General features: G+C 35.5%; 1 protein-coding gene across 4 annotated transcripts in view; it reads left to right on the top strand.

Annotated features, from left to right (window-relative positions):
* The window catches only part of Inpp4b (inositol polyphosphate-4-phosphatase type II B), a 943,087-nt gene that overhangs the window by 791,088 nt on the left and 138,751 nt on the right, over positions 1-13,248 (top strand). For all 4 annotated transcript variants that reach the window (XM_010639876.2, XM_019209903.2, XM_010639877.2 and 1 more), the window contains one exon: positions 1,853-1,961. In XM_010639876.2, the coding sequence (XP_010638178.1) occupies positions 1,853-1,961 (109 nt within the window). The remainder of the gene's footprint in view (positions 1-1,852; positions 1,962-13,248) is intronic.

Here is a 13,248-nt window from a genome sequence, read left to right as displayed (position 1 = left end):
GCTTACTTTGTATAGAGAAAATAATTATAGATATTTACTGAGTAATGATCACTTTTAACTCCCGTATTTTCAACTCTAGTTTTTGTAGCTCCCTGAGACATAGAGAAGTTAAATAATCTTCTGATCACACAACTTGTAAGTGGCAGAGCTTGGATCCAGGCCAAGGGGTTCAGGTTTCAGCTACTGATTTAAAACCTCAGGCACACTGGCTCTCCCTTGTTGGTGAGAAGTCAGAGGAACAGAGGTGTAAAGCCTTGGGAGCTACAGAGAAAGTGGAAAGTGGTGAACTGCTCAGGCTTTTTATGGGATGCATCAAGATAGACTAGAATTTATCTGTGTAACTTTGGAGTGACCTCATGACTGAGCTAGCCATGTCCCTCTGCATGAAATAGAGCAGGTACACTTCTACAATCTACATATACCCAGAGTCATTCTGAAACACTTTCCTTAGCTGTAGGCTGAATTGCTGTGGATTGGGAAATACTTAAAATGGAAATAGAGTTTTTGTAAATGGAGAAGGGAGGAGTGGGTAAAGGGAGGGCAGGAGTATGGGGAAAAAATGAGAACCAAGACCTGTCATGTAAAGGTACAAGATTCCAATGATGAATGTAACTGTACTGTATAACTAAAATGTGCCAATAAACTCAATGAAAAAAATTAAAAAATAAATTTCTTGTAAATCTAGTGTTCTACTGTCTTTTAAAAATGTGATTCCTAGTTTATTAGTGATTTTTAAATGGGAAAAGATTACTATCATAGAGATCCATTAATTAATTTTTTTACCATATGCCATATTGTAGGTTGATTTGCAAAGTAGTATTGTATTTCTTCTGAACTTGAGATTTGGAGTGTTAGTGAAGTTATTCATTCAAAGATATATTTTATTGTTGTTTTGGTTTTTTATGTTTTTCTTTAGCAAAGATCATTCAGATATATCTGGATTGAAAAACTCTGAAAAAAATTTGGTGTTTACCTGCGGCTTACAAAATAATTCATGTTTTCTTGGAAAAATGAGTTTCAGAAAAACAATCGGTATATCAATTTGAAAAGGATCTACTATGAAATTAGGCTTCTCAAATAAAACATAGTTTAACAAGAGGGCATTCACTCTGTCTTCATCCTTATGGGGATACTTTTCATTAGAATGTAAAAATGATGACATATTTTGAATCATACAGTTAATATATATGAAACCTGATGGCTTTAAAGATCAAAGGATTGTGTTTCAATTTAAATGTATGGATGCTGTATTACAAAAACAAAGTATTTGACTGCAAGATAAATTAAGAGATATTTTGTGTATTTTTCCCATATCCTGTGAGGAAATTGCAGAAGTATGCATTTGAAATTGTGTAAGACATACAGAAGTAGGAAATGACTTGTATAGATTTTTTTAAATGCCCTAGTATTGTTCTGCCCTTGAGCCAAATTGCATTACTTTGAATCTTCTCTCTATAAAATGTGATTGAAGGATTGTTCATTATTGTTGAATTTCAATATGATTGCAAATTAAATGATGCAAAACTCAATAAAGTAAAATACACAAAAGACCAATTAACATGTTATCTCAGTAAGTAGAGAGAGGACTGAGAAAACATATTGTTCTACACTGTAGCATATAATTAAGATGTACTCATAAATCAGGAAAATGTTATAACTTGTTTAGGTACCCAGGTGGCTTTTAGGAAGATTGATTAGCTCCTCTTACCCCCTAGAGACAAGACTTCATACTTATTCCTACCAATTTAAACAGAATAATTTCTCCAACTTCCCACAGTATGTGTGCTTGAGTGCAAACAGCATGCAGTTGATGTCTGAGAAGGCTTCATGTCCTTGTCTGTTCCTCTTCCAGATGCTCTGTATGATGTCATCACAGTGGGAGCCCCAGCAGCCCATTTTCAGGGATTTAAGAATGGTGGTCTTCGGAAACTGCTCCATAGATTTGAAACAGAGAGAAGAAAGTAAGTAAAGACAGAATGGAAAAGCATATTCCCTGAAAGATACTATCCTCCCTTTTTAATGAATCTGTAGACAAGATTAGGATAAAGAACCTTGGTCCAGCATAATGAATGGCTCTTGTTATTTCTAAGCCATTAGGTAACTTAGGGTTCTTGAATTTCTCTGAACTACTTGAGAAAAAATTAAAAGTAAAGGAAATCCCTAAATAGTGTGCTTATTGAGTAGTTCTGTGCTGGCAGAGAATTGTGCTGAAAGCCATGCTACAAAGAGGTGATATTCTAGAAGCAGCTATTGCTCACTCAAGAATAGTGTTCAGAGTTTAGCCTCTTGACTTCATCTAATTTAACTATGAAGACAGACACTTCATACAAAACATTGGTCCTATTTTATAACTCTGACCCTACTAGTGATCTCCATTGTGGCCTGAGGCATCTTTTAGCTGTGCCATTTGTAAAAGAGACATCCCTACGTAACACAGTCAAGGCAGTGATGACAAAACTCTCTATTCTTTAAGGAAAGGGATGGCACAAAAACCAAGCATTATTGCCATTTATAATTCTATTACATCCTTCCTCAGATTGTAGTTTTTAGCACTTATGTCTATTGCCTTATACGGCTTTTACATCCATACTTTACCCCCACTCCATGCCTTGTCCAGATGGCCTTACCCTGTGCTATTCTCTGGCTATAACTACTCTCAATGCCAACCATAATGAACATTATCCAGCTGTGCAGAATAACTTCCATTTTCAAATAGTTACTCTTTCTAGATTAAGAGCTCAAATTTTGAGAGGCAGAAAAGAGTCATTCTTATTCATAGGTAGTTTAGTAATAGCATTAGAAAATCTGTCTGAGCAGGGAAAGCAGAACTTCTTAAAGTTTGATCATATTTGTCACATATAACATTTGCTTTTTTGGTGCCCAGACGTTCATGAGGAAAACATTTAAAGTAAGTCAGAATTGAATAATTGACATGCTATTATATAAATTACATATATATTGATTTTCTTTCTCTTTTTCTTAAAGTATTGAATTTGGCACAATGCTATTAACTCGACTACAGTTCTTATTTGTATTTCTCTCTACTTTTTGTTCCTGTGGTTTGCATTTCTATGAAATGGTAATGCAGGTGTAGATTGTCATTATCATAATCATCACATAGAACTGTTCCATCTTCACAAAGAAACTCTCAGGCCAGTTCTTAATAGTCATACCTTTCCCCCACGCTTTTCTACTCTAGAAAATGTTTCTGTTGCCTTACTGCAGTGGTGAGTAAAATCAGAGTTCCAAACTCAAAATTCCCGGGAAGATGAATCTCCAGTTTACTTCATGGGAATCACAAACCATTCAAACCACAGACACCACCAGGGAGAATTTTTTTTTCCTCTAGTGAAGTGAGAATGGAAGCAGAAGATCATGGAAAACAAACATTTCGCTACTCAGGACAAATGTTTCTCACCGACATTCTTTTGTATTTTACGTTAGTAAGGAGGGACATGAATTTTTTGCAGTCCTCACTCCCAGAACAAGTAGATTTGATTAAAAGATGTAGGCTAAATTTTATCATCTTTTCCCAGTGTTTTTTGTTTTTGAGTATGTGTGTGTGTGTGTGTGTGTGTGTGTGTGTGTTATCTAGGAGTGAACTCAGGGGCTCTGTACTGAGCCACATCATCAGCGCTTTTGTTATTATTATGTTTAAGCATTACCTAGGCTGGGCTTGAACTCACAGTCCTCCAGGTTCAGCCTCACAGTGTGCAGGGGTTACAAGCTTGTACCATCACGCATGGTTTTGGGTGCTGTGTTGCTGTTGTTGATGTTGACATTTCGCTGCAGTGAAGGCTTCTTTGGAAGCCACATTGGGGCATACAGGAAGCAAGACAGCAAACAAACATGGACCTTGTTATCACAGGGATTCATAAGTGATCAGGCCCCTGGCCAACCTACCCGCTTCCTTCGTCTCTTGGAGTCTTTTGACATGACTTCTTTGGTTAGTGTAGAGTGTTTTATTGTGATTAGCACAAGTAAAATAGATTACGTTTATTCTGTCTTGTCTGGAACTGGAAGTCTGAGCCTTGAGAATTCATTTATTTTTGTTTTGTTTTTCAATCAAATTTTAAAATCGATAATATAATTAAAAGACTAAAATCTCTATACACAGGGCACCTAGAATTGAACATAAGGTATTAGTATTTTAGATGAGACATGGAACAAAACTATACAATTTTATAAAATATCATGATATACTATTGGCAAAGATAAATGTTGAGTTGTGTAATTGTACCCTGAGTAATGTTTCTTAAGGTTTAATGTCTGTGTAAATATCTGAATTCCACTCTTTTCACTCCTCACTGTGAAATTACATAGAAACACACCCACACTCACAGATCTAGGATTAAATTTAAGTTAAAAGTAAGAGAAAAGTGTAACTTGTGCTTGTGAATAGTGATTGCAGTTTTTTATTATGTGTTATATGTGCAAGTGCTTTTTTATTATTTGTAAAATGCAATAAAATATTTTAAAATTAATTTAACGTGGCTCCATCAGGAAGTACATAGGTCAAATATGTATGAGGCAACATAGAGGTGAATTTCATATTGGCCTGTCCATTAAGAGCTGCCCTAACGAAAGACTTAATTTCCAAACAAGTATTACACCATGCTAATATTTTTTTCCACAGATACTTTAAGCAACAAAATTTGCATTTCTCAGTCAAAGCCAATATAGAGAAGTAAATCTGACTATGAAGTTATTGTCTTGGATTTTGAAGTAAATAATTCAATTTTCAATAAAGAAAATCACCTTAAGTGAAAGAATTTTTCTTTGTCTCTTCTTTCTTTTGAAATATTGCTCCCCCCAAAAAATAAAGTATTTTAGGCCACATTTTTGGGAAACTAGCACCGTCACTATTCTATTTAATCTTCATTTATTTTCTTCTCAGCTGAGCAAAGAAATACATTATCATCTGAAAATAGATGATAATTTATATTTCTGTTCCTTAGTGCTCTAGTTCTTGATGAATACATTTACCACATAATGAAAAAGTTTATTTAGCATCTAAAAAATCTTTCTTGTAGTACTTACTCTATAATGCAAGTCAGATCGTGTACAAATGTACTTTAAAAAAAAACAAGCTAGTCAAGAAGACTGATCTTTTAAAAGCACAAATATCTGAGTGTATTATTCCTTTATTCAGAAATTTTGAAGGAGTCTGTGCTTATCTACCAAACATTCAAAGCGTCTGTGATTTCTCAGCTCTCTGCCTTCATTATCCACTTCTCCGGTAGTTCCTTCTTACACGCCATCTATAGAAGCATTTCCTAACACATTTCCTCCACTAGGCCTTTCTTCGCTCTGTTTTGTTTCATGAGAAATTCTCCTGTCTCCTCATGTCCCTAACATTTTCCTTTTTTCTGTCAAAACCATCTCTACAATTCTACTCAAAATTTTACAAGTGGTATCTCCTAATTCCATGATCATCATTAAACCTTCCTTACTTCTTAAGATAGCTTGCCTTTCTCCCTTAATTTTTGATTTCCATAGTAGCCTTAGTAGATTTCAATAATGGTGACTTTTTTTCTTATCTCACATTTTCATAATTGGTGGTTTTCTTGTGAGTAAGAGATGATGATTTTGAAATCTGGATCTTCCACAGTGGCTCACAGAGCACTTGTATACCAGTAGTCTATAGATCAAGTTTCATAGACATTGGAATTCACATATGAATCGGGTGGATATGAATAGTCTCTGAAAACAAGTGCTAGAAAATCCATGAGGAAAGTTAAAAAAAAAAAACCTCAAAATATAGTGTGATCAAAAATACATACAGTAAAGCAGAGGTTATCAACATTGCAGATCAGAATCACCTGTAGAGCTTTAAGTCATTTCACTCATGACATAGAATAACCCCAGATAAATCATATCATGGTCTTCGGGAAGGCAGCCCAGGCATTCATGTTTTAAAAGCTTTCCAGTCAGTCTAATGTTCATCCATACTGCTGTGGGAAAACAGGTGCATTGTGTGAAAATTAAAAACAGGAATAGGTACTGCCTTAGTTACTTTTTGTGTTGCTGAGAGAAAATAACTGACACACAAATTTATTTATCTATTTTTTAAATTGAGTTTATTGGTACATTTTAGGTATACAGTACAGTTACATCCATTATTGGGATCTTGTACCTTTACATGACAGGTCTTGGTTCTCATTTTTTCCCCTTGTCCCTGCCCTCCCTTCACCCCCTCCTCCCCTCCCTGTTTGAAAACACTTTATTTCCATTTTTTCATTTTCTCCTATTTTTTCCTTTTCCCTTATTACCTTTCCCCTACCCTTCCCACTTTCCCTACACCTTTAGCCCCTTTCTTCCTATTTCACATTGTCAATTGTCTCATTAGGATCTTATGTACTATTATAGTTTTTCACACCAGAGAAACTATTCGGTATTTACACATGTGCTGACACACAAATTTAAAGGAGGAAAGGTTCACTTCAGATCACAGTTTATAAAGGATTCAGTTCATAATTGGCTGGCTTCAAGGAAGGGTAGCATGAAAGAAGAAAAACAGTCCATGGCAGTGCAGGCAGGAGGGAACAAGCAGTGAGCTTGCTTTCTTTCTGTCCCTTTATATTTCATCCAAGCTACAAGTCTGTTGCTTGATGCCACTCACAACCAAGGTGGGGCTTCCCTCTTCTATATATCAATTTGACTACACCCAGAGCTATGCTAACCCTGTTAGTAGATTAATCCAGTAAGGCAGACCCTTAATCCCATTATCACACACACATATGATTCAGCCACCTCCCAAAAGCCCCACCTATGAGCACCTGAGGCTTTGGGAGGATATCTAGTTACATATGATACCAGGTACACAGATGAGTTTTTCTTGCAAACCATACAGAACCTCAATTGGTGTATATCAGGAGGAAAGAAAGTCTTTGGGGAAAAAATATTTGCTGAAGTACAGAGGAGAAGTAGTCTGACTCCCTGGCAATTTTTGTGTAGAGATTCTAAAACATACTCATTAGACAGTTACAGAATGAAATGAAATATGAAAAAAAAGCTGTAAGACTTTTGCTCTGCAATAATTTGAATCTTGGAAACAATTAAAATTAAACATACTGCAGAGATTTTCCTGCTACAAATTTGAGACTTTTATATTATATTTCAAAAGATATATTAGTAATACCCCAAAATTCACTTGTGACAGCAAACGTCTGTGGTACTGAAGGTCTGTGATATACCTAGATAGTATGTGTGAAAGCTTGTGGATATAAACAGAGTCAGCATCGTTTGAAAGAAAGGGGAAATTATCACTGTAATATATATTTTGCTCTCTTTGCACATAGCTAATTTCATCAGGAAGATCAGATTCAGCCAGGACTTTCACTAAGTAGAATCATGACCTGAAAGCATTACCTTTTCATTAAGATAAAGCGCTTCCTGAAGTTTTTGTAAAGAAGAAAAAAAAGGTCAGTGAGAGGACTGTTAACTCCCTATGAGTATTTTAATTCCTTGCAACCCACCAAATTGGAATAACCTCAGATCTAATGCCAGCAAGTGATTCCAGTGTTAAATGTCTGGCTGACCAATTACCCTAGTTACCTCACTACCACTCCTGCTCCAGATCCCATAACCAAAATTAGTTACCCCACAATTTCAAGCTGAAGTGGAAAACAAAGTCAGTCTTAAGGATCATGAACTAAAATTCTACCAGTAAGAATATTTTAGACTGTACCTAAAGCTACAAAAATTGTGGACTGTACTAGAATTTGAGGGAATTTTATGCAGGGAATAAAACAGTGCTTTAATCTGTTCCTGCTGCTGTAAGGACATACTTTAGCTAGGTCATTTACGAACAACAGAATTTTATTGCTTATCATTCTGGAGGATGTAAAATCAAAGAGAAAAATGGTAGCAGATTGAATGTGTGGTGAGGGCTTATTTCTCATATGGTGGAAGGGATCCTTACTTATAGGAATATTAATCTCATTTAAGAGGGCAAAACCCTTGTGACCTAAATACCTCCTAAATAAAGGTCCTACCTTCTAATATCACCACCTTGGTCATTATGGGGAACTCGAGAATTCACAACATAGCAAACAGTAACACAGAGTTAAACAAGTCTTACCTTCCACGAGATCAGTAATTATATACTCACAATGCAAAAACTCTGGAACTGAGAAATTTCTTTAATATTTATTGTAAGAAGAAATACAAGCAGATTATTTCCTCATTCTCTGTTATTAATAGGAGATAAATCTTGTAAAAGGGGGAAAATCACATCAGAGAAAGAATCTGCCTGTAGCCTACAATAGAACAGGCATGATATAAATCTAGAACAGGAGAACTAGACCCAAAACTTCATACTGCTGCCTTTGAAATAAATTTTTCAGATGGAATCATTAACTACTATGTAACCTGATGGAGATAAAATCCAAATGAAGATTTTTTAGTTAGTGGTATAAGACTGAGATATCCTAGGAGAATATTCAGAAGCTTTTCTCAGTCTTTTCTATGCCTACTGTAGCATAGATTCAAAGATGCTCAGTAGAAAAATACTTGCTTTGACATCTTTCACTTCCATGCTCAGACCTAAACTTTCTTCTGGCTTTTGATTAAAAAAATTGTATAGGTTTCAAATGCATATATCTGTGATTTGATTGGGGATGGAGAGCAAATTATTTCCCCTATCTAGGTCTCTTTCTGTCTCAAATGTAATCTATTTCTCACACACATTTGTCTTGTCACTCAATGACAGAGCCACTAGGAATCTGAGATCCTAATTCTGCTTAGTATTTTGTATGGATCCACAGGTTTTGTCATTTTTATGTTAAGTAGTAGGGGTTTGATCCTTTATTTTACTGATGCATTTCAAATTTCAAAAAAAAATGTGTCTAAAAGACTATAAAGAAATGTAGGAAGACATTAACAGCATTCCTAATCTTCCTCCGCAATATAACATTTACTGGTTCCATATTGGTCTATCCTCTCCTAGTCTTTTGTTGCCCATATAATCTATATCTGTGTGCTTTTTCTATTATTGATTCAAGATTGCAAAACTGCCCAAGTGATTAATTCTTGAAAGATATAATATATATAATATAAACACAATACTTTTTATTTTTAAAGTAGCTTATTTGTGTTTCTTTGGAACTCATGTCCAATATACCAGTGCTAAGCTATTTAAAAATATCAGTTTCAGAGCAATAGTTAAAATTCATTCCCCATTTGCTTTTAAAGACAGCTTTTGTTTTTCCCTTCAGAAAGAACACTTTCTGTCATAACATTTTTTTAAATTGGTATAATGAAATCACATAGGCACAATGGAAATAGAAATTTAAAAGCCCTGATATTTTTTCTTCCTTTTTTGGACCATGTCCAATTCCTGATGGTATGACATTTTGAAGGAGATGACAATTTAATTTTTTGTGTTGATTATAATTTGATTCCTTGGGGATGTGTTTTCTTCCTCCCGTGAGATGGTTCCCCACTGGCCACTTGTAACTCCAAGTTTAGTTCTTATTTTAGCAAACATTAGTAGCTCCTTGTACACAACACAGCATCTTCAGGAAGAAATGAGCTATATCTCTTGTCTGTAGCTTGGAATAGCAAAATAAATGCTTTTAATCAAATAGCTCTTTAGGATTTGACCATCCTGTACAGAGTGTAATTGAGGCTTGCAAATCAGTGAACTAATGTAGTGCAAGTCGATGGGAAGACTTTTGATCAATCACATATGATCCTAATGAATTTGTAATGTAGCTTGCTTCTTTATTTTTTCAGTTATATACAAAGATAAGACTTACTTGGAGCATACAACTTCAAAGAATAAAGAAGCAAATATAGATGAAACCTACCTTTCCAACCCTCTTTAAAAAAAAAAAACAACTTATCAAATCAGGTTAGCATACTTTGCTAAAAGATTTCTTCCTCCTAGATTTCTTCTAGGAGGGTCAAATTATTTAAATTTGCAGTAGTTCTTATTCCTAGTTCACAAATTCAAGTGATGCGTATTTGATATTCTTGACTTTTCTGTCACTCCATTTAATTTTTCCAGCCTTAATTCTGGACAAACAAAAACTGTCATCTCAGGCAACTCGTCGACTTCATCCCCTACCTGGATTTAAAATTCTGGCGCTCATACCTCCTAGCTTTACACCATTAGCCAGAGCGCCTCACGTTGCTGTACCTTACTCTATTCCTTGTGAAGTAGCAACACTTTCTCCCTAGAGTATTGTTTTCAAAATTTGATAAGTTAATCTATATATCATGCATTTACGACTCTACTGGCACAGGGCAAAGGCTTACTGATAGCTGTTACTATTTATGTAAAACATATAAATACGATGTTAGTATTTATGTAAACATATAAATATGCATTCACTCTAAAATATTTTGACAGCTTCTCAATTCCAGGCTCCGTAAAGCTTACTTTTTTCCTAAAGTCTGGATAGAATTCTGTTGTTTGAATGTAAGTAATTAACCAGTATGAGACTGCTGCTCACTTAGATCATATCCAATTTTTGTTATGACTACTTATACTTGGGAGGTATATTTTTATTCATATACCTACAAATTTGTCTTTCTTCTTGATATATTTCTACAGATAGAATTTCCTAGTAATGAGGCGGTTAAATTTTACAGATGCTGCACTTTAGCCCTCTAAAGAATTGTGCTAATATGAATAAAGTCCCAAATCCTGTGCAGCCCTTTGAGCTTCTCATGCCGTCCTCAGGTCGACTCAGCAGTGTGAGGAGGACCCAGGTGGTCTAGGTACCCTCTGTGGTCATCTCCTCAGCTGCTCCTTCCCGGTAGCCTTTATTGCTATCTCCACATGTCTCAAGGTGAACGTGTTACATCTTTCTCAACTTTTTACCCCTACATGGCTTCTATTTCTTAATAAAAGACGTGACCACCATCATTCTAGTTAGAAATCTGGAAATGCTTGACGATTTTAGTTCCTTTCCAAGAAGAAAGAGAGGGAGGGAAGGAGAGACAGAGAGAGGACAGAGAGCGACAAGGAAGGAGAGGGAGGGTGGAGGAGGAGGAGGAAGAAGAGGAGAAGAGAAGAGAAGAGAAGAGAAGAGAAGAGAAGAGAAGAGAAGAGAAGAGAAGAGAAAATTTTACCTTGATTTATTTCTTTAGAAGTCTTTCAGTAATGAATTATTGGATCAGACAATCCTAACTCCATATATACTGATTTGTTTCATTTATACTATTTATTTTACATCAGTGAAAAGAAAGTATTTGTCCTGTCTGTTCCTTTTTGTAAGAATCTTTTGGTTTTATGTCTTGTGCTGAGTAACTAATTTGAACATAATGATACGTAGTGTCGTAACTATTATTACCTTCTTAGTGTTTTGTTCTGAAATTTTTACTTTTCCATAAAATACAAATGAAAACTGAAAAATGTTTTAAAAAGATAATCCTAACTCTTAGCACATATCTTCTAAGTATTTTATTGCCAGATGACTGAATCACACTTTTTTTTCTTGCAGGCTGGTTCTTGTCCAATTCATTCTCTCATTTTTGGCTGGAGTAATATTTCTAAAAGGCAAACCTAATCTTGTGATTTCATAATTTTAAGCATGTCTTAGCTACATCTTGCACAGCATATCTAAATCCCCCTAAGACTCAGAAAATACGTTCCAAGACCCCAGTGAATGCCTGAAATCATGGATAGTACCAGACCCTATACAAGCTATTTAGTATGGACATCCATACCTATGATATATTTAATTAATAAATTAGGAATAGTAGAAGTTTATTTATAATTACTAATAAATTAGAATAATTACAGCAGTTTACTCTGATACTTTGGGACTATTATTAAGTCCCAGAGGTTTAGTAAGTTTATCTTAAACGTAAGCATTAAGGTATCTTGGCCATCAAAGTGGTAACCAAGATGACATGCGAGAAGTGACTACAACCAGGTCACATATACGGTAAGGACACACTGAACAAGGAGGACTCACATCCCAGGCAAGACAAAATGGGGCACAGCATGGTTTCATCATGCTGCTCAGAGTAGCACACGGTTTAAAATTTATGAATTGTTTATTTCTGGAATTTTTCATTTAATATTTTTACCACAATTGGGCACAGATAACTGAAACCACAAAAAGGAAATCCTCTCGTTAGCAGAGTACTGTATCCACGTGAGATTTGGCTCTGCGTTCTTCTCCAGCTTAACCTTTCACCACCTCCACTGTCATCTCTTCTGCTCACATCATAGTGAACCAGAGGGAACCTCGTCACTTGTACCTTAGAATGCAGTTCCCCTGGAAAGCCTTCACTGATTCTCTGTTTCTTCAAGCCTCAGGCATACAAGCATCCCTCAAGATTGCACTGATCTTGAGATCATGGAATGTCACCCTCTGCTTTACCCACAGGACCCCATGAACTAACTTGATAAGTGTTAGTTGCAAGAATACGTGTATTGAGTGAGTGAACAAACAAAAGGCAGGGACTGCCTGCCCTGGCAGTGGAAGGCAGAACAAATACATCTGTCTGAAGAGACTGTGGGTCAGCATTAGGTCACAGGCAGAGACATTTTGTGGAATTAGGAATTGTTAGGAATAAGAAACAGAGGCATTTGTAGAAAATGTCTTGTAGGGTTTTCAAACAGCCATTCCACAAATATTAGAATGGTAGCATGTATTTACTTCCACCTCACTAGAAAGAGAAAATATACTTTTACCTGTTCTGAAAGAAGAGAGGCGGCAATATTTTCATAAGAATAGCCAAGTTAATGCCTGATTCAATATTAGAAGTGCCATGGGTGACATACCAGGTAAAAACTGGTGACCCCCTTCCAGTGACTCATCCAAAAGCTTGTGAGACCAAGTATGATCTGAAGCTTACTCAGAAAACACTCTGTGTGTGTGTGTGTGTGTGTGTGTGTGTGTGTGTGTGTGACATAAATACTCTGCTGCAGGCCAGAATTTTGAAAAACGAAGTCTCCGTTTTAAAAATGAAAAATTTAATCACAAATGGAAATATACTTGCTAAATGACTGTAGAATTTATAGTGCTACTAAATCTGGTGAAGCTAGCAATGTATAAAAAGAGAAAAACATAAAGCTGTTTGAATTGTAAGATTCAGAAAGCACTGAACTCACTTGGGTTTATTTGTACTGTAGATTGATGTATTGTATTTGATTTCTCCTGACTTACTATATTGTTGTAGTTGCAGTGTTGAAAATCACAGTTAAAATCTTAGGATTTTTTCCGAGTTCAATCCCTGGTACCAAAAAAAAAAAAAAAAAAAAAAAAAAAAAATTTTTTTTAAAGA

Source organism: Fukomys damarensis, unplaced genomic scaffold (assembly GCF_012274545.1).
Source record: "Fukomys damarensis isolate Sample0158 unplaced genomic scaffold, DMR_v1.0_HiC HiC_scaffold_38, whole genome shotgun sequence".
NCBI classification, from domain to species: domain Eukaryota; kingdom Metazoa; phylum Chordata; class Mammalia; order Rodentia; family Bathyergidae; genus Fukomys; species Fukomys damarensis.
Note: the sequence above shows the minus strand (reverse complement) of the source record. Positions and strands in the feature narration are given on the sequence as shown.